Source organism: Sesamum indicum, linkage group LG11 (assembly GCF_026168435.1).
Source record: "Sesamum indicum cultivar Baizhima isolate 11 linkage group LG11, ASM2616843v1, whole genome shotgun sequence".
Lineage (NCBI taxonomy): Eukaryota > Viridiplantae > Streptophyta > Magnoliopsida > Lamiales > Pedaliaceae > Sesamum > Sesamum indicum.
This window is the reverse complement of record NC_142667.1, coordinates 911127-936292: the sequence shown is the minus strand read 5'-3', so window position 1 is coordinate 936292 and position 25166 is coordinate 911127. Positions and strand designations below refer to the sequence as shown.

The 25166-nt window shown below is 36.0% G+C and overlaps 4 protein-coding genes and 1 long non-coding RNA gene across 8 annotated transcripts; all 5 read right to left on the bottom strand.

The window, feature by feature from the left end:
- Positions 1 to 6: 6 nt before the first annotated feature.
- On the bottom strand, positions 7 to 4018 carry LOC105173125 (protein REVEILLE 6). Of its 3 annotated transcripts, none has more exons than XM_011094782.3 (8): positions 3544 to 4018; positions 3070 to 3127; positions 2426 to 2549; positions 2156 to 2323; positions 1953 to 2069; positions 1482 to 1591; positions 965 to 1024; positions 7 to 643 (listed from the first exon to the last, which is right to left on the bottom strand). In XM_011094782.3, the coding sequence occupies exons 1-8, from the start codon at positions 3795 to 3797 to the stop codon at positions 569 to 571; spliced, it is 966 nt and encodes a 321-aa protein (XP_011093084.1). In that variant the 5' UTR covers positions 3798 to 4018; the 3' UTR covers positions 7 to 568. The 3 variants fall into 3 exon arrangements, with proteins under 3 accessions (XP_011093084.1, XP_011093085.1, XP_020553549.1); XM_011094783.3 differs by having other exon boundaries at positions 2156 to 2311; XM_020697890.2 differs by having other exon boundaries at positions 2156 to 2305.
- A 1665-nt stretch (positions 4019 to 5683) lies between these two features.
- LOC105173147 (C-terminal binding protein AN) lies at positions 5684 to 11051 on the bottom strand. Its single transcript, XM_088875354.1, has 7 exons — positions 10213 to 11051; positions 9167 to 9335; positions 8951 to 9081; positions 7264 to 8067; positions 7032 to 7079; positions 6545 to 6658; positions 5684 to 6003 (listed from the first exon to the last, which is right to left on the bottom strand). The coding sequence occupies exons 1-7, from the start codon at positions 10783 to 10785 to the stop codon at positions 5932 to 5934; spliced, it is 1911 nt and encodes a 636-aa protein (XP_088731480.1). The 5' UTR covers positions 10786 to 11051; the 3' UTR covers positions 5684 to 5931.
- A 3326-nt stretch (positions 11052 to 14377) lies between these two features.
- LOC105173124 (uncharacterized) lies at positions 14378 to 17741 on the bottom strand. The gene is made up of 7 exons (XM_011094781.3): positions 17587 to 17741; positions 16291 to 16390; positions 16144 to 16206; positions 16017 to 16064; positions 15853 to 15906; positions 14983 to 15040; positions 14378 to 14702 (listed from the first exon to the last, which is right to left on the bottom strand). The coding sequence occupies exons 2-7, from the start codon at positions 16372 to 16374 to the stop codon at positions 14659 to 14661; spliced, it is 351 nt and encodes a 116-aa protein (XP_011093083.1). The 5' UTR covers positions 16375 to 16390; positions 17587 to 17741; the 3' UTR covers positions 14378 to 14658.
- A 1614-nt stretch (positions 17742 to 19355) lies between these two features.
- LOC105173123 (uncharacterized protein At1g01500) lies at positions 19356 to 22624 on the bottom strand. 2 transcript variants are annotated; one of them, XM_011094780.3, is made up of 2 exons: positions 21715 to 22597; positions 19356 to 20155 (listed from the first exon to the last, which is right to left on the bottom strand). In XM_011094780.3, the coding sequence occupies exons 1-2, from the start codon at positions 22408 to 22410 to the stop codon at positions 19925 to 19927; spliced, it is 927 nt and encodes a 308-aa protein (XP_011093082.1). In that variant the 5' UTR covers positions 22411 to 22597; the 3' UTR covers positions 19356 to 19924. The 2 variants fall into 2 exon arrangements, with proteins under 2 accessions (XP_011093082.1, XP_020553550.1); XM_020697891.2 differs by lacking the exon at positions 19356 to 20155 and adding an exon at positions 20176 to 20333 and having other exon boundaries at positions 21715 to 22624.
- A 1609-nt stretch (positions 22625 to 24233) lies between these two features.
- Positions 24234 to 24788, bottom strand: LOC148784964 (uncharacterized). The gene is made up of 3 exons (XR_016062706.1): positions 24693 to 24788; positions 24516 to 24593; positions 24234 to 24417 (listed from the first exon to the last, which is right to left on the bottom strand). It is a non-coding gene; the product is annotated as an uncharacterized LOC148784964 (long non-coding RNA).
- Between the last annotated feature and the right edge of the window lie 378 nt (positions 24789 to 25166).

Below are 25166 nucleotides of genomic sequence, written 5' to 3'. Positions count from 1 at the left end.
CGGCGGTAGAAAAAGATGGTAATATCACACCATAGTAAATATCAAGAACAGGAACAGAGAAGTGTTGTTTCAAGGCGTAGGGCCTCAAACTGTACATGGCTGCAAGAACTGCAGAAGGCTATCTATTTGTCCTATTCGATCAGGTAGACATACTGCCCGATCCACAACATTTTTATTATTTATTAGCGGGAGAACACTTCGTAGGACATGTTTACAACAGATGTACACACACGTGAAAACTGAAGATGCTCCCCACTCCCACTCACTATACAAGTACAAGCTATAATTTCCAGATATTTCCTTGGTCAAAAAGACTCAAAATCCAATCCACTGGCACACACCCTTCCAGTTCTGTACATAAAGATAAATCAATAAATTAAAGCAGCTGCAGTAGATGATCACGTGAACGCGTGCATGGTCACTGGATATTGTGAGCTTTAAGCTGACGGCAGAACCAATAATCTTCAGAAACTTGTCCGGCTGTGCTGCCCAGTTTAACGGAAGCTCGTCAACAGTAAGGAGCTATAGAATTCTGGATATGAGAGTTCACATTTGCTTTTCGAGAACTTCATACAGATGGAATTGTACTCCCCGTGCCATTGCTTTCAGTACCAACACCAGTATAGGATGATAACAACCTCCTCTGTTAACCATCAAGGGGAAACACTAAGCGTACGCTAATATGTAAAAGCATGTCATGATTTAACAACTAAAGTGACAACTAAATAATGACTGCAGATTGCACCTAGGCAATTGGCATGACAAAATAGTAATTAATTTTTTTTTAAAAAGATATTCCTTCAAAACGAAGATTTTTACAACACTGAGAATAGAAGCATTCATTTTCCAAAAATAGGCACCACCTACAAGTGGTTAATTTCATGCATGGATTTGCATCTCCATCATTAGGAATTAATCTGTCTTCAATCAATATCAATACCAAATTGAACAAAGTTAGACTTACATGATCTTCAAATTCAGGGCTCACCAGATTGACTGCAAGATTCTTCATCAACATCAACACCTACAGCAAGCATGCACCATCTTACTAAATAATTAAAACTACTGAGGAACCAAGACTTCGACATACAAAATTGAGGAGAATATCAGGATCTATTAAAAGTCAGAGGCCAATTGCTGTTGAGACAACAAAAGATGTATGCACAAACTTTTGATGATCCTAAATTGCACATCGCTAAAGTGGCAGCAGCACTTGAATACATAGGACAAGAGAACATGTTGTCAAATTCCATGTTCTCATGGATTGATTCAGCATTGTTTTCCCCTCAGGCACAGAAGGTATTAGGAATACAGAATCAATCTGACCACAGTAGCTCATGGAGGGCTAGTTAGGAGAGAACTTAATTGGATGATCCAGGAATCTCCAGAAAGGCAAAAGCATAACTGAAGGAAGAAGTTACTATACAAAATCCAGTTCCAGAGAACTGCAAAAGATACATATATGCAAAGCATCAACTTACCGTCTCAACGTTTATAGGTTCCATCTTCTTTAATCTTTGCAAGTGATCACTTGCACAAGGGTCAAAAACACTGCCAATGAAGTGATAAACTTGAGCAAAATCTGGCATAACTGCACGACAAAAACCAAAGTAAATTCAAAACGGTGGCAAAAAGAATTTGACAAATAAAGAATGACATCCATGTAGAACGGAGAAATTCTGTGAAGACAGAACAATGTGATCTTCCTTGGTAAAAATCAGCTGTAAATAGATGAAGTAGATCTACGGTGTTGACCATACAAATCCAAGCAATAAAGTTAAACCGTAGCAAATGAGAGGAACCGTTAAAAATCAGTTTCTAAACATCCCAATTAAATCAGAGGGTCATAGTTTTGAGCTTGCACATTGCAGGCAAGCAAGTCATTCTCCTAAGATACATGCTTGAACCAACAGATGTAGAAAAGAAGAGGAGAGGAGGGCGGGGAAGCAGACCTCTCGCTGTGTTGTACTGTTCCACTTTCAGGTTTCCTTGTGTACCATCAGATGTCCATACGCGATGTGTGCTCTCATTGCTACTGCTGCTATAATTATTGGCTAATCCAGTATCATCTGGAACAACAAACAAAGATGTTTCATTACTGCTGCTGCGACTCAACTATTAGCTAACACAACATTTCACCAGAAAGGAAACGTACCTTTTGAAATATGTGACAAACATCCTGTTGGTACAGCATTGTAAGTCCAAGAAGGGACAGGTGCATTACCAATTGTTTTCCTGGGTATCAAAAGTGAATCCGGTCTGACAGCATATCCAGATTCCAGAGCAGCTGAAGGTTGCAAAACTCCTGTGGCTTGAGGCAGAACTGCATTGGTTCAGAGCAAAATACAACAATACAAAGATGCTAAGGTTACAAGATGCCCTGGTGCAAAGAGCAATAAGTGCACAGACAAGAAAGACAACTAACCATTTTTTTGGGCCTTCTGTGGATAAGGATGAGCTGCTTTTCTTTTTGGGCGTGGAGGAGGTACATGCTCACTTGTCCCATTTTTCTGGACTTTCAGAAAATATTTTTGAGCATGGCTGCGGATCTGCAAAACATACTCTCTTGAGTCTCTGGAAGCACGGAATACAGCCATTTTCACAAAATCTGTCACTTTTACTTTGCAGCATACGTTATGTACACATGCCAAATTAGCCACATACCCTTTACGGAGGCATAACGTTGGCAACTAAATGCTCCTATAGATGAAAATGGAAATTAAAGATTTCGAGACAGAAGAAGGAAGACTAGGCTAGAAAAAACAGAAACTGCAGGATTTAAATTAAGGCAAAAACTGTTATGGAAAATGAAGGGACCACATGCCTCAGCCAGGAACTCTCTCACAATGCCGAAAATGGACCATATCTACCATGATACTTAATTTTCCATACATCCTGACTCTGTTAAAAAAATAGATACAATTATTGGAGTCAGGGCGATTTTCATTACGCATTTAATGACCATGAACAGAGTAATTAACTTTCAAGATTTCAAGCAGTCAGACAAAATACTAAAGCCACAGTTTCTTGCATCACCTTTTATAGAAGTGTAAATCAACTTAAGTTTACCTGGATAACAGTCTTTGACCCGACAAATGCTTCGATCTTCTTCCAGTCACGATCAAATCTGGAAGTGAAAAATGTAAATCAGAAACCAGCTAAGATCATCACGCGTTTAACAACAAAGAAAAGTCGTACCAAAAAACTCGAGTATCATCCATATCCCCAATCTATTATTTTATTTTTCCCACCATCAAGAACCCAGAACAAGCACAAATAATATACAAAAATACTACGAAAACAAGAAAACCCCAATATTCTCAAAGCAAAAGTTCACAAGCCTCCTTTATCCTGTACTCAATTCCCACTCAAAGAACTCAAAAAACCTTAAAAGAAACCAGGATAGAACACTCAAACATATAAAACTCAATTCGAGAATTGCCAGCCACAAGAAAAAAGTTTCTACTTCTCAACCCCTCCCCCCAACCAGCGAAAAACAAAAAAAAAAATGATAAAAACGAAAATAGAAAAAAGAACACTTACAACTGAAGGGCTTCAAGGAATTTGTCATGCTCCTGCTCACTCCAGCTCTCTCTCGACTTAGTAATCGTGTACGGCTTTCGGATCTTCTTGTTAGTATCATCAACTGCAGAACCTACATTCCCGATCGCCGTCGCTTGAAGCAAATGACCATCACTCCTATTCACACCCGGAATCTTCATCGGATCCCCACCCATGTAACTGTAAAAATAGGTAAAATTCTGATCCGGTGGTGGATTCGGATACACCGACACCATGTATGTTGATCAAATATCCAGAACCCAACAACCTCAAAATCCAAAAATAAAAAATAAAAAACACGAAATCACAAACCACAATAGAAGGAAGAATGATTCTCTAGTAAATAAATTTCGGTTCTCTTGAAATTTTGAGGGTTTTTTCTGTGGTTTGTGTTGGTGAGGAAGAACCAAGAAGCAGAGAGTGGTGGACTGGACTTTGAGGTCTATATATATATATGTATATATATAGAGAGAGAGAGAGAGCGGGTAAATAACCAACCGCCTTTGTGTGGGGGAGCGGGAAGAGGAGATCTGAGCCATACACGTATGGGTAGGGGTAGATGGTGATGGGGAGGAATTGTTCCAGTTCGGCATGATGAGGTGTCAGTGTGAGAATGGATGGTTCCCGAAGTTTCTCCTTTTGCGGGGTGAAAAGTGAAGAAAACTGAAAAATTTTGTAAGCTACTTTTCATGCTTTGACTTTTTTCTCACTACCATTTTGACTAATCTTAATATACCCAACCAACCCTTTTAAATCCTTAATCTCACATTTTATGTACCAAAAATATAAAATATTTTAATTTATTATTTTTAATATAATTATTACTTAGATATGTATTAGTAATGCTTTGACGTTATCATATTATTATTATTATATCTAAATAGCGAATAGAGAAGAAATATTTAATTTCATTAATAAAGAGTTATTTGAAATGCACATGTGTGTATTTTACTTTCAGTTACTGACACTGACAAGCAACGGAAAGTGGTAATAAGCTGTTGTTGTCATAGTCATACACCAATTTGAAGAGTTTGTGAAGGTGTGTCAACAATAGAGAAAGATTCCCTGATATTGAAATTGAAGAATATGCAGCTAAATCTTCTTACCATTCCTACCAACACTTGTTCCTTTCAACCTTTGTTGTTATTTCTACATCCTATGAAAATTTTATGTGATAATACCTATTTATGTAATAACAATACAATAATACTTAAAACATACTTGATTTGAAACAGCATAGATATTTTCCTTAGGTCATGAGGGCCCCTGACTTTCTATTTTACTCGTATTACTCACTTATCTCTTATCACTTTATTAGTATTTAGGCTACATTTCAATCAACTTTATTGAAATTTATCATAATTATAAATACCATTCTTTTGAAAATTTATAAATATTCAACTGAAACTAATGACCATCAAACAAATACAAAAAAAAAATGCATTGTAGGAGGGTTTTGCCAAATGGTTGTTAATTTAAGAGAGTATTCGTAATTTTTTAAATAATAAATAAAAAATTTTAATTATAACAAACTTCATAAAATCTATTTGTAATTTATCCTAGTATTTATCATCGTGTTCCTTTGACTTGCAGCGAACATATTCCCTGCTGTGCAGTCTATTCAGTAACCTACAATAAAAGCTTAGTAAGTAGTAGCTGAATAAAAAATACAAGAAATTGATGTGAAGTCGGCATTGAAAATATTTGGTGTGTAAACGAACCATACTCATCCGTACAAAGATTTCTTTACCTCAACACTACAGTTATTGAGTCTGCTTCTTCAAGTCATAGCTAAATTAAAAATTAGGCATGTTTAGTACAGGCAGCAATCATTGCCCAATCCCTTGCTTTCACTGCAAGAGACTTGGGAACAAACTCATATGAGGGGTTTTGCGTAAAGATGAATGATCACCGAGTCTAAGATAATGACAGTGTTTCAAGATATCATGACCGTTCATATGTAGATCTTACGTTCGAACCCCACATGACAGATGATCATGATGTTATGTCGAAATGAAGACCTCGAAAGAAAAATCAACCGACACATACCCCACCATCCCATATCGCAAAAGCACGTAGGGAAAGAAAAAAAAGCAAATGGGAGATATTTGATGTGTAGATATAAGCAAGCAAAACGCCCTGAAATTTTGAGTAAGAATAGGTGCATCTCTTGTAACTACAACAATAGTATCAGTCAAGGAGATTAGTTGGCAAAGCAAATACAGTAGGCAAAAAACCTTGATTCCGGTGTGGAAAATATGATCCTTTACAAATTACAAATTATGAGTTCTTGGCAAACATCACAAACCTTGGTGTAAATAGATTCTCATGCATCTGGTAAAGCTGTTCAGATTGCTAGTTCCAACTGTCTTAATCGAGCCAGCGAGTAATTCCATCTTCACCTAGAGCTGCAAGAATTTCAATGCGTACATCCAACATGGCCTGCAGATTATGGATATTTAAGACATATTTTAATATATATATATATATAGAGAGAGAGAGAGAGGGATCTGCTAATAAGGGCAAAAAGGGTATGAGAAAATACAAAGAAGTACTTCTCATGAGGCCACTTTGATTGAAGTACTTCAGCAAATGAAGAAAGCAGTGGTCGACACAAACAAATGATACAGACAAGGGAGAAAAAGAAATGAGGGAGATGATACAATTGATTCTTGTAGAACAGCTCATGTGTAGTGAACTGACTCAAACTGTCAAGTGTCAGAATGGTTTTCTTAGCAACTTTAGAAAATTGTTTCTCTTATTGCCATAGTTGCTCAGCTGGATTAGATTTACTCATTTGCAAATCTCAACAGTGTATACTTCTAGGATTAAGTAATGTCATTTAAGCATAAGAATACTCAATTAGGTCGTTTTATTAACATGTGTGTGATATTTGTGATTATAGCACCACCATCAATTCACGGCTATATGTAGCAACAATTGATGAATCAAATCATACGGAGCAGAGTAAAAATGAACTTACCAGAGGATTCCTGCAATTCACCAGCCTGCACTCTTCCAGAGGACCTTCAAAAGTCCAACTCTCCCAAACATCAAAACTATGACTAGCAAATACAAATTCCATCCTCCGATTTATCTGCAAAGTCAAAGTGAAAGCTCAGATAACATAAATTCTAACTAAACAGTTTGCTTTTAAGTGATGACTTTATACCAGGTGGTGACCTAATATTTATGTGACAAAATTTTTCATATGTCCAAATTGGAAATGAGAAACAACCATAATCCTTAATATAAAATAATCAAGGTGAAAGAGCTAAAACGGCAAATATAAAAACAGTTCTAATTATATTTCACTGTACTGAGATCCCGCATCCAGAAAGCTCAAATGAAGCTTCATTAAGAACCATACCAGAACCCATTTCAGCTAGTCATGAGCTAAAATTCTGTTCAAATAACATCCCCATAGACAGAAAATGAAATACACATGAAAACTTGATCGTGAGAAGTACCTGTAATAACTTTCCACCAGCAGTAAATGATCTAAAACCAACCGTATCCTACAAAATATAGCAATCAAAGAAATCAGTTAGCTATCTTCATTTCATTCTCTCACCAATTACAATCCTTGTACATGCTGTAAATTCCACGTGGACATTTTATTTGGTGCAGTATGTCCACAAGAATCGGAAATAGTGGAATGTCAGACATAGTCAAAACAATATTAAGCTTCCATCAACACACCTTGCTTCTAAATACAACCAGGAAGTGTGTTGCAGGATCTCTTTTTGTTACATTTGACAATGTATCAAGGAACCAACCGCCACCCTGAACTCTTTGCCTCGACACATGAAGCGCAGGACGATCTCTTGCGTGTAAAGCTATAATATAGCCATCTTTCAGCAGTTCACCTGACTTTTTATTAAGTTCTATCCTTGATTTTAAGAGCAGCTCTGGAGCTAATTCTGTTGTTGATTCAACAGGTGTTTTCCTGTTCCTTGAATTTTCAGGTGAAGCAGAACGTGAACTAGAACTCAACACTTGATCTGTGCCGCTCATAGTAGCATCATCTTCTCTGTATGAAGTACTCTCTTTTTCAGAAGTCAAAGCATCATCTGCTTTATGCTGATATTTTTCGCGGCCATGCCTCTTTTTTGCCTTCTTGCTTGATCTGCTTCGCTTTATATCAGATCTATTTGAAGTACTTTGAGACAAAACTGAACCTTGATTTTGAGTTGAAGTATCTTTTGACTTATTTAAGATCTTTTTCTGTGAGCTTTCAGCCACTGGCTGAATATCTTCAATCAGTCTATCACCAACTGAACCTCGGAATGAAGTTTCATTGTCTAGTGTGCGACTCTGTTCATTCTCGTATCCCACCTCACTTTCCTCCTCTTCTTCCTCATCAGATACAGCATTCTTTGGGATGATATTATCAATGAAGAACTGTTGTAATATGGAAATAGCCTTTTCCCTTATCTCCATCCATGCTTCTTCACTGTAGTCTGCACTCCGAGGAAGTATCAGAACATTTGGCATCTCCCTAAGCTGAAATCAAGTCATGGTACTATCATTTTAGTAATAAGAAGGAGAAAAAGCAGTAAAACTATAGTCCTGAGAAATATCAGAAACTAAGAAAATCCTTCTGTAGCAATTACAATACAGTATCAGTTGACTGTGGAACCTATATAATTATAGTTCCCTTGGAAAAATACTACACTTATAATGTCTGTTTGAGTATTTCCACAAAACCTGTAACTAATATGATCTCACATAAATCATTAGGGGCAAAACAAGCAGAAAAGAGTTTGCATATGTGTGCTTTTTTACTTTGTTGTTATTCATAAGTTCTTTCAACTCAAGGAAAGGAGTACATACATGTCCTTGTGGAAAAAGCAAGGCAGTAACTGAATTAAGCTATTTCTTTCAGTTTTAGGCGTTGCTATATTTTTTAAGCCCAAGAACAGCGAAAGTAAGCTGAATGAATAGAGAACATGCAACAGTCTTCCCCAAGATGAATAAATGATGCAAGCACATTAGCTCCTTATCACTACCTTGCACTTAATATCTTGGGGCAACTGTGCCATCAGAGGGGTAGGTAGATCAAGTGAAGCAAGAGCCATAATTTTCCAAAACAGATATAATTGAAGCATGATATCAACAATCATATTGATGCAAAATGAGAATGGAGCTGGCTTTCTTAGAGGAAAGCACCATCCCAGCGACCACAGGGCAGAGGAAAGCCCCGCTCGGCACAAATGAAAAAACATATAACAAAATCGAGCAGAAAACTTCGAAAGATGTACATACTAAATGGCAAGTAATCAAGTCAAAATCATGTAATTTCATGACAAGCCCTCAGCAAAAAAAGCAGAAAACTTCTGAACTACATATCTCTATTGCATTCATACCCTAAGACTATTCACCATACCCATGCTTCCATCCATTGTGGCCCTTCAGCACCATCTAGGGCACAACCTGCGAGGGTGCCGTCAATCAGAAGTTGTTTCACAGCACAATCATCCAGCAGCTGGCTGCTCCCCGTATTCACAAGAAATGCCCCTTTAGAGAAGTATCACCTCATGAGAGAGATGGTGAAAATAACCAAGCCATGACAATCCTCATGAATAACTACTAAACAGTTTACCAGGCTTTATATGTTGCAAACAATCTGCATTCATAATTTGAATCGTGTCGTTAGTCAGAGCGCAGTGCAGTGATATGAGGTCACTTGCAGCAAGCAAGTCATTAAGTGTATCCATTCTTCTGGCTGCAGCTGGGAACCTTAAGGAAGATCTACTAACTCTACCATTTCCCTACATACAGATACAAGCAATAAAAACTTTATAAATATAATAAAAAATAAAATCAAGAAAGATAATAACATCAATTTGCTTGCAAACATCAAAGAACATTGAGTTCTCCAATTTAATATTACCAAACTCCACTATTCACATATTGCCATAATAAAAAGGAAACAGTACAAATCTCTAGAACGTCGAAGAGATAGATACAACTTGGATACCAAACTTAGTGTAGGAAGATCAGCCAACTCATTACCAACCATGATCAGACAGTGATTCACCCTAAAAGATTCCTTTAAAACTTATAAACTAGACTAGAAGAAAAACCAAAGATCATATGAACATCAAGTTTTAGCAACCAAAACTATGACTCTTCATTAGTACTACAGGCGAAGGCAACTATTTCCATGAATTAGGCGAGTATTTATGCTAAAAGCAACACTCTGGAACATGTACTCTTTCAGTACGGGAAAAAACATTCATAATCTGTAGCATCAATAGATATACATTACTGATGAAAGAATCATAAAACATGTCAAAGGTACAACTTCAAAAAATCGAAAATAACGCAGGAGCAACCTAAACCACAATGCTAATAACACATAGATTCACAGATTCCACAAATAGATCTTCAGAACGCAAGATTAGTGTGTGTGTGTGTATATATATATATATATATATATAACACGCAATTATCAGCATGAACAAGAAAGTTCCACAATCTGTACAACAGAGCGCACTTAACAATTTGCACGAACTGGACAGTAACTTTGCCAGAAGCACAAATAAATGATACATCAGTATGAAAAGAAGAAAAGTAAAGTAAGCTGCATATACTGCAAAATCTATAAAAGATATATTTTTCTTCAGATTTAATATTTTATCATACCTCCTGCACGTCGAAGTACAACACACTCATCTTAAACGCCAAGCTCCTATTAGCCAACGACGTCGCAGAGGCAGATCTACCTACAATCCCCAACACCAATCCGCGGCATCTTCGCATTCCACGGCAGAGCGGCTGCACCGAACCCAGCCACCCGGAAGCCGAGAGCGCGTGTCTTGAGAGGAGATGCGTACGCCTAAGTAGCCCCAAAATAAGCGCCATCACAGTATCCGCCACCTCCTCGGCTCGACTCACGTCGACGTGGATCAGCCTGTCCAACCCGAGGTCGGCCGCGAGGGCGGAGTCGACAGCACGGTCAGAGGATCCAAGGCATAGGATCAACTGCCAAGGCCGAAGCCGGCGCTGCGCGGCGCGTGGGAGGAACGAAAGCGAGTGGAGAAGAACCGCGGCCGCCGACTCGATCTGCGACTCGGCGAGTCTGCTCAGCGGGACGTGCTCCAGTTGCGCGACGCCGGACAAGCATTCCTGCTCCAACACCGTGTCTTCTATGCAATTGAGTGTTACGACTAGAGGCAGCTGACGAGATTGAGAAGCAACGGTGTTACGATTAGCCATCGCTCTCTCTCTCACGCCTTCACTCAATGTAAACGTCCGTGGAATCTTCACACACTAACACCCAATCAAACAGCTAGCCTGCTCAGGAGTGAATATGGAGAAGCATTATTGCGTGGGTGTGGATGATCTCGCAACAGAAAGATTATCGAAATGTACAGAAGGGAGTATCTACTCTCCAGTGGTTTTGGAATGGGGGACACAAATCAAAAATGAAAATGAAGACCTTAGTCTTCGTTGTGCGTGCGTTGTGTGTGTGATTTGGTGTTTATGACTTGTGAATGTCCTTCAACATTTTGCTATTTCCAGATGACTCCCATTTCGCACGGGGAAGGGAATATTCCATTTTTTGAATAAGACTGATTAGACACTCTCAAAAACTTAATTTAAATACATATACACATTTTTAAATCCATTAATATGTTAAGAAAAATTTATATTCTTTTATTCAATTAAAATTCAAAGTCAGAGACCTTTTCACTGTGCAATGTTGAAGTTTCAATTTTTAAGTTTATCAAAGTCGCGTTGGTAGATTTTGGTACTAACTGCTCTATCATTTTACAGTGACAGTGTGTGCCAAGACCAACGTTGAGCAACAATCTGAATGGATAAGTGTAATATATACTCAACTTTTTGTAAAATTGTAATGTGGTTAGTAAAATATAATTTAAAATTATTCACTCGTTAGAAAAATTTGCCTTATGTTTGGGTTCGTTTTTTGGCCATCTCTGAATGTAATGTTTGGCATGCAGTGTTTTACCCATTTTATTTCATTTTTAGGTGTTTTTGTAATAATAGTGGAGAACAAAACTGACTGTCTTCATTTACAGCAGTAGATTATCTATTTCCTCTCTTGCAGAAATCGCCTTTCCTCGCAGAAATCGCCCTTCACCTTTGTTCATCGTCTTCCTTCTTCTTCAAATCTATACCGTTCTTAATCCCAGATTGGATGATTATCTCCTGCTCTTTAGCCCATTTTTCTCCAAACAGAGAAAAAGGTGGAGGTGGTGGAGGCTGTGCAGGGACGAGTGTGATCCAGAAGGGCATCTCTTGGGGAGTACTTGGAGGTGGAGAGGAGGTTCGGGGACGGCGGTGGTGTTGGCGGACCGGCTGTGGAGCTCGAGGAAGGGCTTGTTCAGGAGCTTCCAAGAAATGGGCGGGCTTTATTTGCCGACGGGAGGGTCCTGCCTCCGGTTGATGTGGTGGAAGAGTCGTCGTCGGCCGCTGCGGCCGGGCTTTGTAGATTCTCGGCGGTGGAGCGGTGGTGTAGTTTAGTGTAATGTTGTGTTGTAGTACACTGAAATAGTACCATTTTTTCCTTTTTCCTGTTGCCTTTTCTTTTTCTCTTTATTCTTATTATATTTATCCCAAGATAATTATCTTCACCTTTCGCCATCTCAAAATTAGGGTTGTCAATTAAGCCTTGTTTGGTCTTGCAATTGAACAATTCAAATTTAAATTTCCAGTACAAGAACAATTTTAATGCTATTTAATTTATTTTTTAATAATTATTTTTATGATCAATTCCATCCGACTAATATTTTTTTATAAAAACTATATTTTTAATTTTTAATTCCACAACAATCATTCTTTACTTAATTATCCTTTATGTTTAACTCTAATATGTATTTGTATAATTAATTCAATTATTTTTAATTTTTACTATAATCTGCATTGATATAACTTATTATAAAATTATTGATTAAAATGGCATAATTATTTTTTCTAAAATTAATCATTTCAAAACCAAACGCATACCCATATTGCCAGTTGGGATGTTGAGGAACAGGTAGCTCGTGGGAATGGTGGCTCACGATTGGCGCGCAATATTTCATTAGCGCCACGTAGAAGTTTGGACATGGGTTCGGGAGTTGGCGGGATCAGGTCATGGACAGATTACATTCGTCGCTTTGGCGTGCAATCCGACCGTGGAAGCCATTCGTATAGTGAGGGAGACAGTACAGCACGCTCGCGGCGACCAACCGGAATTCCACCACGTCGACGTGACGGTCCTTAAGTATTAGTGGTGTTGTAGAATATGTGAGCCAGTCACTTGTTGTCGTATGTTAATTATAAAGTTAACGGGAACATGATTGTGTGCGTCATATATCATTCAATGACTTAAGGGTTTCATTGTCATAGTTTAATTGGATAATACACCGTATTAATCCAAAATATATTTTTCAAACCATTGCAATATGTAGTTATAAATTATATTTAGTTAATATTGGATTATGTGGATCTTCAAATTATAAAAAATTGAAGGATGCATTAGAGAGTTGATATACATGTTAGATGTATAATATTTTCTTTGGTGAGGTTTGTATTTGATTTTTAAATGCAAATACATTTTATTTTAACCACTTAATATTTTCTACATCATTGGAATAATTAAAAAATTTTAAAAATACAAAATAATATAAAAATTCTATACGATTAATTCATATATTACATTATTTGAATAATATATTTAAATTTATCACCTCGAACAGAACGTCTAACAAAAAATACTGTTAATCCATTACTAGAGTGCATTTAATTATTTATAAAAGTGTATCTACATAAATTATTTTTTTTACATTTCTCTACATATATAATTAGAAAATAAAATTTATTTTAATCCGTTCACAACTAAATAAATTAAATATATTTTTATATATATATATATATAAATATATATAAAAGAGACATGATTTGACAATGAACAGTACTTTTTGTCTCCCACTACCCAACATCAAACATACCATACTTATTTTATATTATCTCCAAATACAAATCCAAACATACACACTATCTCTAACTTATTTTTATTTATCTTGGTTTTTCTCTCTCTATTTCCACAAAATACCTTAAAACAAGTTAAAAACAAAACCAAACATTATGTTGAATAGTTGAATATCTCGTGTTGGACTCTCTTGAAATCAATACTTTGAAAATTGGATCGAGCAAATTATTGAATCATTGAGTCACTGGTTCGACTGGTTGGATCACATTGAAAAAATCAACCAAAAAGATACTCTCTCTCTCTATATATATAGCATATTAATACACATTATATATATATTGATTAAGCTAAAAGGTAAAATATATTCAAATAATAAAGTTTAAAGTTTAAATTTGTTTGAAGTAAATTCCATTGCATTTAACAACACAATTTTAAAAAAAAATTAACAAGAAACACACAAAAATAAATTCAACAATTTATAAAAATAAATACAATTATAATAATAATATATAAAATATTATAATTTATTTCCTATAATTTATAACAAGAATAAATTAAAATTTCATTCCGTTAAAAATTAACAACAATTCTATTAAAAAAATAAAAATTAAAGCCTAATAAATATTAAAATAAAAAAATAACAATCATTAAATGCGATGTTAGTATTCTCTGAGTCATAGGTGATTGGTTCCGAATCTGGCCTGTTTTCTCCGAGTTTTGGCAGACTCATGCCGGGTTTGACCATCCCAATTTTTATGCCCATATCTGGACCATCTGTATGTCTGGTTCCGGCTGAACCGGTAGAACCCACTGGTCCAATCCAAATTTAAAAGCATTGCTCAGAATACAAGTTAGTAGACGAAACCAAAATAAGAGCAATAAAAGTCGATGATATTGATGAGTTTTGTGTCCTAAATATAAGTAAAGTCATAGGTGACTGGAAAATAGTCTACAACAGGGAAAGATCAGGAAAGACATCTTGATCTAGGGGATTACAGCAGCAAGTACAACATGTAGTTGCATTCTTTCTCTAAACACTAAACAGGCATTACAATATCTTTTAAAATTTTATTATAGCCGTAATTTACTTTCACTAGATTGCAGGTGATGTTGGAGAAACTCCCCATCATCAAAGGATCAACGGCTGCTTCTCATTCATTTGTAGTTGTGTCTTCTGATGGTGCAGCAGTTCCATCTACACCGGAAGACAAGATTTGGTTAACAATCTTTATGAGAAACAACAACAATCCTTGGCTAATTCCACAAAGAGCTGCTTTTTGAGAGAGTAAAAAAGTGTGGTTCAAACATTAAAGTCCTCACACAGCATAAGTGTTTCTTAAGCATAAATTTGTTGAGTGAAAATTAAAAATACAGAAACAAATGAATAAGACAACAACTGAACTGATGTGATTCGCGATAGAATAAATTGAATTCCAAATGTTACACTTTATAAATTCAACAAAAATCATGCATACCTTCACCTTCTGATGGTGCATAAGGCGATTTGCGGTACCGTGTTTGTTGTTGTGTTGGCTAGAACAAAAAAATATAGAAGGAGAAGCATGTGTTAGCAGAGAGGCACATAGAGAAAGAGAGAGAGGGACAAAAATCAAGTGTCAACCTCAAGTTCTGAAGAGAAGCAAAATGACATCGCAGCATAAAATATCATCATGCTGTTAAATTAACCCATTTTAGTTCTGAAAATTCTGTAAATATTAATGACTTCACTGTTAGAACCATAGATGTCAAAAGGAGTTGTCAGGTATTTTCAATTTCATTACACTCATTAAATTAGTGAAAAATGGTGGTGGACATCATTAATTTCAAGAACTCAGGTGAATTCAAATTCCCAAAATCTTCCACCAAAATTTGCTCAAAATCATCACCAATCCTACCAGCAAGAATTCATGCAGAAAAAGCTGAAAATTAGAATAAGTCATGCACCCGTCTACTCATAGGGGAATCCTTAGCCATGAGTCGCAGAAACAGGGTCTTATAGCATCACACTCAAAAGAAAAAACGAAAAGAAAAAAGGTCACTGGAAAGAAAGAGATGTTTAGAATTAGCATTCGCATTGATGTTCCAAAAAGCTTCTCTATCATTATTAAGCATGCACTAAATGTCTTGACGTGAGATACTATTATATCCTTCCATATCTCTGGCTACCCATTTTCCATACCCCTTCTAAGCCAAAGACTGAAAGTAACATTGTATACCAGAAGTTAAAGCAGCAGAATAGCTAACATGGATGGGAAAACCATAATAGATACATAAAATATCTTCAAGTCTATAGATGATTCCTGTAACTAACTGCACATAAAAACAAGGGAAAAAAGAATAATTACCTGTAACTTGGGCCGAAGAGCCTCAAGAGGTCCTTTGGGCTTCTGTCCACCTTGCTGTAGTGAGAAAAGATGGAAGAACGTTACTAAGTTCTACATATCACAGTTATACCACTACCCCAAGCTTCAAGTATTCAAACAATGGTTCAAATACCAAAAGAGAGTACCTTGCCCAAAGCCCAATCAGCAGAGTCAAAATAGGCACGTTCATGATCCTGATATCAAATCAAAAGAGTTTCAGAAAGAATCCTAAAGCTACATCACAAATTTATGCAACAAGGTCATATATAATACCTTAGAAATCAGAGGTGGTTTCTTGGGCACTATTCCTCCATATTTCTTCTTAATAACTTCCTCCTTCAAAACATAATGAGTCTAAATTAAAACATAATAGAATAAAGTTAAAAAGAGTACCCAAACAGAACATGATCTGAATGCAACTTCTTGCTCTGTCGATGGCAAGGACTTCTCAGTGTCCTCCATAACAACTTCTGTTTGTTCTTTAACTTCCTCAGTGCCTGACATATTCTTGCCACAATAACTGCATAAGAAAACACCTGGCTTATACACAAATTACCAATTTCATGAATGGTTTACAAAACAACATATACTTAAAAAGTAACTACTTGAAGATAAAAAATTAAGCATTTTGACAATTTGCATATTCCTGCCAGACAAACTGAAGACAAGCTGAGAATATATACCATGCTCGTACCATCAATGCACTTCCAACCCTTCCATAAATATTTATCCAGAAAGCTTGAAGATCACAAAAGTAGATAAATCTTAGTTTAACCAAATAAGGGTTGATCCAAGAATATGCATTTATTTTGAATAGTTTGGGTCTATAGTCAAGTAGTGGTCTTTCTCCAATAGCATGATATTATTGAATCCCTTAAGCTCTAGTCGTGAAAACCATGAATAATGAGGAAATTTCTAGTATCTCGTTCTTACTGCCATTGACTAATGGTACTTTACCACTCTTCAGCACACCAGTACATCACCTTTTTAAGCACATCAAACCCATCTTAACACTACCTATATTTAATATCTTCTAGGTCTGTTCATTTGCTGAACCCTAAATAGTCTTCAAAGACTCGAAATATCTCCATCCAAGCACAGAGTTGCACTACTCCACATATCAATATTTTCAAGAAAAGGTGCTGCAATCTCAACACCGAGCAATGAAATTAAGTGTAAGAATTTCAACTTAGAACTGACACCAAAGTAGAGACAAATCTAGAACACTTTAGGCACCACATATCATCCCAGCATTCAGGAACGCAATGCCATTCATGCATTAGCATCAATTCAAGCCAAAAAAATTATCGTACTTAGAACAATCATAAGCAGTAGATTAGATCATCTAATTAAAAGAACTTATCATAAACTTCAACTATATGATCCAACAACAACAACTAAGTCAAGACATTCATAACCTCTCTCTCTCTCTCTCTCTCTCTCTTTCTTTTGGCCATCCATCTCGCTAAATCTTCATCAACCTAGATCCTCAGAGATCAGAATAATAAATTATGGAATTAATTTCCGTTGCCTATGAATCGCATAAACATCCAAACATGCAAACAAATAATCACGCGAGCTAAAAGGGGGGGGGGGGGGGAGAGAACGAAAGAAATCATAAGCAGTTAAAAAGACCAACAGGCAAAAGAAATGGAAATTCAAACAGATACAACATAAAATTAAAATCGGACAAAAAAATTGGAAATTTAGAATCACCTGGGAGAAACAATCCAAGTATGTTTCTATGTTAGATCGATTGCGTGCGTTGGTTTGAGAGAGGGAGAGAGACTGTTCCGCGAGCAGTGGAAAAATGAATAAAAATACAGAAGGAAGGGGTGATGCTAAAATGACATACATGTCCTTCGAACCCACAAGCTTACGTATTTTTACATTTTTCATTTTCCCTTAGTATAAATAAATAATTAGGGTTAGTTACACTTAAAAGACTCTTGAAAGTGCAAAATTATACATGACGTTTGGATTCGTTTTTTGAGTGTTTTGTTGTGTTTTATGGAGATAGAAAGAGAAAAACGAAGATAAACAAGTGTGTGTTAGAGATAATATATATGTTTGGATTTGTTTTTGAAGATAATTTAGAATAAGTATTATATGTTTAATGTTGTGTTTGGGGAGACAAAAATTACTATTCATTGTCAAATCATGTCTTTTTTTTATATATTTATGTATACGTGTGTGTATATATATGCATGTATTTATACTAAAACAGTTAAAAACACCTAAAATTAGGTGTTTTTAAATTGTGGCAAATATTGGGTATGTTTTGACTTGTCTCAAAAACAATTTGAAAATGAAAACAAACATAGTGATAATTTTTTTCAAAAACATTTAGAAATTATATCGAAAACCCTCTAAAAATTCTTGGCTACACTTAATCTTTTCTTATTAGGATTTAAACAAAAAAGTACGAACATCAACAAAAAAAAAAAAGTACATAAATTTTTAATTTATATTCCTATATATTTTTGTACTTATATTAGACTGTGTGGAGTCAAAAAAATCAATACATTTTCAATAAAAAATTAATAAACAAAATATTTTTACTTCAATTATTATTTAAAAACTAAAAATGAAAATATAAACAAACAGACCCAACTTTCACAAAATTCAAATGATACATTTTTTAAATCCACTATTAAATATTTGTTTATTTAAAAGAACTTGGGATTACGTGGAAATTTAAAAATCTACGGGAGACACTTTTTTTTTTATATTATATTAATCAATGAAATGAGTGATTCAATTTGAATTAGATTCAAGCAACGCTTGATTTTTAAATTAATATAAATCATATAATATCTTTTAAATACATAGCTAACGTATTTTATCTAGATTAAGAAATATTTAATATGCATAATCTACATATATTAAATAAAATTAAAAAAAAAGTGTAATATTCTTTTTCAATAAAGTATTTTTGTTGGTTGTTTCCTTTCTCCTAATTAGCTGCAAAAATGTCAATTTGAACAACCAACCCACTTTATTTTGTAAGAATTAAAACCTAATTAAGTTTTATCCAACCAGACCAACCATAAACAATAATGAACTAATCTGAACTCAAAACCCAATTAAATTTTATCAAATCTTATCCAATCAAACCGATCATAAATAATAATGAACTAATCTTGAACTAACCTTTTCTAGACTGACCGATCATAAACAATAATGAACTGATCTTGAACTGAACTTTTCTAGGTTGATCCGTGCCGATCACGCCGGTGCACCTTGATGTGGTCTAACCAACAAAACCCAATTAAATTTCTACACCGCCCGCCCCACCTCCAAAATTCAATTAAACTATTTGGAAAAAAAACAAAAAAAATACTACTGCCGTTCAATTCAAACATGGAATGTAGGAGAAAAGGTTCTTTATTGTAACAACCCACTGCAATGTGCTCATTGCATAAATTAGAAGAGCTTCATCCATCAAATCAACTCAACACAGGCGCGGATCTAAACAAAGTCTCTGATCTCAAACAACAAGGCGGCAATGATGTTATAGAACTCTACAACAATGTACTGTGAAGCAGCAACTCTTATGCCCACCATGCCTACTTATTTGGGCAGTCACAAAAGAGAACAAAATTGGCTATAATGTTTAAGCTGGATACAGAAAAACGCAATAAGGAGAAAAAAAAGTTACTCCAAAAGATGATCAGACCAAACGACTTCATAAAAGAGAACGTATATCTACGGAGGATCAAGCACAGAGATAGAGACCAGATTAACAGACCATATCCACACATCAACCCAGCATCCCTTGTAGCACACCAGGCCGAGTATTTAACATTTCACACTGATACATGAACACTTCCAGTGGCGCACGATGGAAGAACTTGGCAGCATAGATAAAAGCAGCACCTTTACCATAACTAGAATTTTGGGTAGCAGCAGATTATACGCCACATTTTAAGTAGCTATATATTGGTGAGCTTCTTCTTACTCTTCAGCTGCGTCATCATGTCTCTAGGTAGCGATCCCAAAGGAAATATGTTTCCATGATAACCATCACTATTTTCCTTGGCAGAATGTAGAATCAGAAAAATCTCCTTCTGAAATTCCTAGTTGTAGCTTGATACGATCGCATAAGCAGGCCAACACCAATTCCAACGCCCAGGCACACCCCAAGCCCTATTCCCACACCAACCCTCACACCCGCATTGAACCAGGAAAGCTGGCCATCTTCACCATAGTACATATCGTCAGAGTAATAGCTGTATCCCACTTTCCTATCTGACTCGTAGTCATCCATGTCAGCTGCTGTGAACTGCAGAAAATCAGTTAAGATTAGAAACTCAGAGGATCACAAGTAGGCAGCATTCTGAGGGTTAACTCTGTTCCTGGCAGATGCCGCCCAAAGGATGGATTACCTTGTTAAAGTAGCTACATCAATCAAAAGAACAGGATATCTTCCGAGTGCATATAAAAGAATACAAGTCTCCACCCTACAGTCCAACGGCACAAAATAATCGGCCAAATAGTTCAAATATTTCCAAAATCAGTGTATACATGTTCACAATCATTCACATGAACTGGAAATTACACTTAATTTAAGCTTTGACATGAAGAAATCAACGACTGTGACAACTCTCCTTGACCTAGAATTGATCTCTTCAAGTTGTATAATGTGGTTAGACCGTTAGACTTTTGCTGCCAATAATGAGGTTTTCTATAGCATCAGTTTGTTATTCATGCATATTCTTCAGATCATTTTTTATACTTAACAATGTGAAAAGAAAATGTTTGCACACATCATAAAACTAGATACTTTGGTAGTAGTTTTGGCTGTAAAGCGTCTTAGGAGCAACAGCAAAATCCAACGCACAATGATCCATATACAACAGATGAACTATGATTAAGGAAAAAGCATATAAGCTTTCGAGCTCCGAGCAGATGGGGTTGCCTTTACCAGACATATGTGCATTGTATAGGTCAATAGTGTCTTAATGCATACACTACCCCCATTTTTTTACAGTTTTATGATTGTGATTTGAAGAAAAAACCGGGCCATTGTTTATAAAAAGTTCAAACACAGGCAACATGTATCATGCATCCCCACAACTGAATCATAGGATCATTTAATAGGGTTGCACAAACTAAATTTCTAAAACAACGCATTACCAGATTGGTACTGCATTCATTTGTTTTAGTTGTCCGGCTATATCTTTGAAATCCATTCAACTAGCAACCAGCAATGTTTTTCTCATATACCATTACTTCTTTCAACATTGACTATAATGCGGCACATGGATGATAAACTGACTACCTATAGACGACATTCTAATCGAGCCTGTCAATAGGATCAATATCCACCATGATCATAATCAAAATAATATTACCCAGGTATAATCACCTCCATAGGGATCAACCTAAAACCAAATTCTCATTTGATAAAGACAAGTTTTAAGTTACTTTTGCATCAAAACAGTTGCAGTATTGGGATTAAACCCACCATCTAAATTCAACTGGCCATATTTATCTAATGGCAGAATCTCAAACATTGACCTGCCTATTTTATAATGATTACTCCACTCAATTTTTGCTTTCTTCTGTTAATCTCAAAAGTAGCTACTTCAGCTTCCTCGACTTACAATCCCAACATTCCTTTCTGTTAGCCATTAGATAAATGATATCATCTTTTAGAAATCCAAGGTATTCTTAGAATGATATCAAGAAATATCTCTGCTTCATGTATACAACCACATTCATGCTCAGCTAACATGTGCAATAATCTATAGAACAATTACGACCTCGTAGCTACCTACCGATGACAAACAAAAGAAGCTTAAATCAACAGAAAACAATTAAAACCTAAATCAAGACTACCTGCAATTTCCGCTGCCTTGCCAAACCGTTACAGAAACTCCTTTGCTCCTTCCCCATCTCCTCGTCCTCAGGGATAGCATCAAGAATCATCCCTTGCCTCGCCACCTTCCTCCTCGGACTAATCAAAATCGTCTTCGTCAAAATGACAGGCGTCCCCGAGCAACACCCAGCTACGTAAACTTCAATGGATGGAGAGCAAACCCCAATCTTCGGCTGGAAAAATGGCGACCTTCCATTCGTAATGGAGGCGGCCACATAACACTCCATACCCCACCCAGTTTTCATATCATTATCCAACGCACTCTCATTACTCCACGGAGCCGCAGCATCAGCTCTCTGCAGAGAGCCACATAGAATTAAATCAAAATCATCCCTCTCTTCGCAGACCTCGAATTCCGCGGGACCCGAAATTTTAACGCTGTCGGTGCTAACGTACGTAACCTCGGAGGAATCCTTATCGACGCGATCGCGACGAAGGGTAATAGAAACAGACTCCGATGACGGGACGCGTGCGCCGTTGATTTCCAATGAAACACCGACCTCGGTTCGGAGGTGGCGGAGCTTGAGCTGGTCCGGGACGTCGTCCACCGCACAAGGCGAGATGCGGACGTAGAAAAGCCGAATTTCCAGGCATCCACCTGTGAAACTCGGGGACTTGTACATCGCTAGCTGTAATTCATCCTCGTTCTTGTCCATTTTCAAAAACCCTAAGTTTGGGTACGTCAATCGCACTATTCCGCACAGATTAGGGTTTTGAGTATGGAATTTCACGCTCTTGGGATCATTTCAGGGCAAATTCTAGACATCAAAATTGGGGATTTTCAGGATGTGTTGAATTAAAGGCTCTCCAACTCAAAAGAGCTGAAAATGAGAGAAATAACAAGAAGAAGAGACAAAGGACAACTGGAGCGTAGTAGTCACACGCGTCAGACGCGGGTGGAAACTAGGAAGGCGAGGAATGGGGAAAATCTAAATCCTACCCACGTGGGTCGCACAAGGTGGGGCTATGGTTTCCCGGGTCCCCACCCGCCACGAATTGCCAAATCTGTGCTTTGGGTCCATGAAACTCATAAATAAAGCGGATGGACATGCGGGTCACGCTGCCCGAGTCCGATTTTGTGGGTCGGACCTCATTTTATTTGGGCCTAGCCCATGTATAAGAAATATATAACAAGTACTTGATTCTGTATTGGGCAGCTCAAATAGTTCTGAATCTATAAGAAATATATAATGAGAGGGCTAAAAATGCAGATGTTGTACTAAGTACTTTACTGTATGTGAATTAACTGTTGTAGTAAATGATGTATGTGGTAACGAAATAAAACCGTTGAAGCTCAAATAAAATATTCCCGCTTAAAAAATTTATAAAATCATGACAGGAGAATGATTTTGATAAAATCCTAAATTTTAGGATGACAATACGGCCTGACTGTGTTATTTTCTATTTGCGTGTTGAAGCTCTATCTGAAAACACGGTCGTATGTGCAACATGACCTATATAACTCTCGGTCTCGATGCTGTATATATTTGTTTGGAAAACATGCATGTATCTCATAGCATGTTGGCCGTGTTTAATATTTTTTATATTTTAAAAAAGAAACAATATAAAATAATAAAATTGTCCCTGTAGACTAACATCATGTGACGGTCACATGACCATTTTATTGTTATATTTTCACTGAAAAATTATTAATAGACTCCAAATTAAAACAAAAATTAAAGTTTATAGATGATTAAAAAAAAAACTTTATACACTAAAATGATTTTGAATGCAATCTTACAAAACCAACTACAATATTTTCCCAGGATATTAACATAGTATTAGTTTCATTTTTTTTAATCTAATGAATATATATATATATATCATGATCGATTGTTCAAAATTTGTCCATATTTGATTTTTGGAATATAAAAAATATTTTCTTTTTTATAGACATACTATTAGTTTGGAAATCTATTTCAAAATTGAAATTCTTTAAAAGATAGTAAAATTACGCATAAAAATGCTCAAAATACTAAGTCAACTGGCTTCAATTTACCAACCCAATAATCCTCTTTAGGTGTGAGAATTTGTCCAATTTGAGTGAAGAGTGTGATCCTATCCAAAGGATGAGTCACAACCTCAGTTTATCCGACATAACTAGATTGTTATTTAATCGTTTAAAAAGTAACTAAATGGCAACTTAAAAGACATTTAATGGAATTAATATTCATTATGTAGCAGATATATAGGCAATAGGCCGGCTAATTTCTCTACCTCCCACATTAATGCCCATATTATATTTGGATTATTGCACCAACCTGTAGGGGTGGGCATCGGGTCGGGTATCCGATACGTCGGGTTTGGGAAAAATGAACCCGAACCCGACTAAGTCGGATACCCGACCAATCGGGTATCCATTGGGTTCGGGTACCCGATAGTCGGGTTCGGGTTTTTTTTAGTTTCAAAAAATGTACAAGGTCAATTTTGCAAAATTAAAGTAATGCACTCCATGTAAATCTAAAATATAAATTATGGACACAAATACTTAAAGCTTTACATAAATACAAAAAAAAAAAAAGTTCAGTCACATCCATAAATTATCATAGGTTTATGTAAATTATTTCAGTAACAACAATAAAGCCAAGGCCTCCTAAATCCTAATGCCTACAGACTGAAAAAGCAACTAGCTCATATCACATTTTCATCCTCAAGTCCTCGACCTGTCAAGCATTAAATATACAAAGTGGAAGAACTATTAGAGAAAGTCAAACAAATTAAAAATTTAATATTACACAATGAGGTTTTACCGTTCTAATACCTTGTCAAAAATTTACAAGTACCAGTTAGCACCAATAAATGTCAATAATTGTTGAATCAACCCCCAACTTAATCAACTCTACAACAAAATAGAAAGTAATTAGACAAGTAAAATATATAAGTAGAATACATAAAATTGAACAATAATCAAAATACAAGAAAAAAAATAAATAAGTACCTTTCTCAATCACTTCAAGTTCATTCGTTGACGAGTTAGACTGAGATTGAGAGTGACTTCTAATTCCGTCCATTGAGAAATCAATATTTTCAATCTGCAAAGTATAAGAACGGAAAAGTAAAGCTTCGTCCAATATACATACATATATATATATATATATATAAAGCAGATGATATTTCAAATTATTTCATGCACTCTCATATAAGGAGGAGGAAATAGATATCCTTCACGTTTTCAAGTAGCTATATGTTCTTACAAGTAGAGAAAGGTAGCATGGAGATGAAAGATACTTTGGACAACTGGCTCTAAAAGATTAAACGTGAGCTTAAAATTTAAGAAATTGAGAAGAGGACATGACAAGTTTTACCAATCCCAATTCAAATAAAAGTTAGTAATTTCAAAGTGATACAACAGGATGAATTAGGCTTCAAAGCAAACATGATTTCAAAAGCTTATCTCCAAATATTTTCTCTA

What these genes read in the sequence shown, in the direction of transcription:
- LOC105173125 (XM_011094782.3), bottom strand. Translation starts at nt 3,797, where the DNA reads ATGGTGTCGGTGTATCCGAATCCACCACCGGATCAGAATTTTACCTAT. An exon ending in ACAGAAGGCCCAAAAAAATG is followed by an intron (nt 2,324 to 2,425) that starts GTTAGTTGTCTT and finishes GAACCAATGCAG; the next exon opens with TTCTGCCTCAAGCCACAGGA. An exon ending in GCCCTGAATTTGAAGATCAT is followed by an intron (nt 644 to 964) that starts GTAAGTCTAACT and finishes GATGGTTAACAG; the next exon opens with AGGAGGTTGTTATCATCCTA.
- LOC105173147 (XM_088875354.1), bottom strand. Translation starts at nt 10,785, where the DNA reads ATGGCTAATCGTAACACCGTTGCTTCTCAATCTCGTCAGCTGCCTCTA. An exon ending in CACAATGGATGGAAGCATGG is followed by an intron (nt 8,068 to 8,950) that starts GTATGGTGAATA and finishes ACTTGATTTCAG; the next exon opens with CTTAGGGAGATGCCAAATGT. An exon ending in CTGGTGGAAAGTTATTACAG is followed by an intron (nt 6,659 to 7,031) that starts GTACTTCTCACG and finishes TTGACTTTGCAG; the next exon opens with ATAAATCGGAGGATGGAATT.
- LOC105173124 (XM_011094781.3), bottom strand. Translation starts at nt 16,374, where the DNA reads ATGTCAGGCACTGAGGAAGTTAAAGAACAAACAGAAGTTGTTATGGAG. An exon ending in CTCTTCGGCCCAAGTTACAG is followed by an intron (nt 15,041 to 15,852) that starts GTAATTATTCTT and finishes TTTTTGTTCTAG; the next exon opens with CCAACACAACAACAAACACG. An exon ending in TGCACCATCAGAAGGTGAAG is followed by an intron (nt 14,703 to 14,982) that starts GTATGCATGATT and finishes CTTCCGGTGTAG; the next exon opens with ATGGAACTGCTGCACCATCA.
- LOC105173123 (XM_011094780.3), bottom strand. Translation starts at nt 22,410, where the DNA reads ATGGACAAGAACGAGGATGAATTACAGCTAGCGATGTACAAGTCCCCG. An exon ending in CAAGGCAGCGGAAATTGCAG is followed by an intron (nt 20,156 to 21,714) that starts GTAGTCTTGATT and finishes GATTTTCTGCAG; the next exon opens with TTCACAGCAGCTGACATGGA.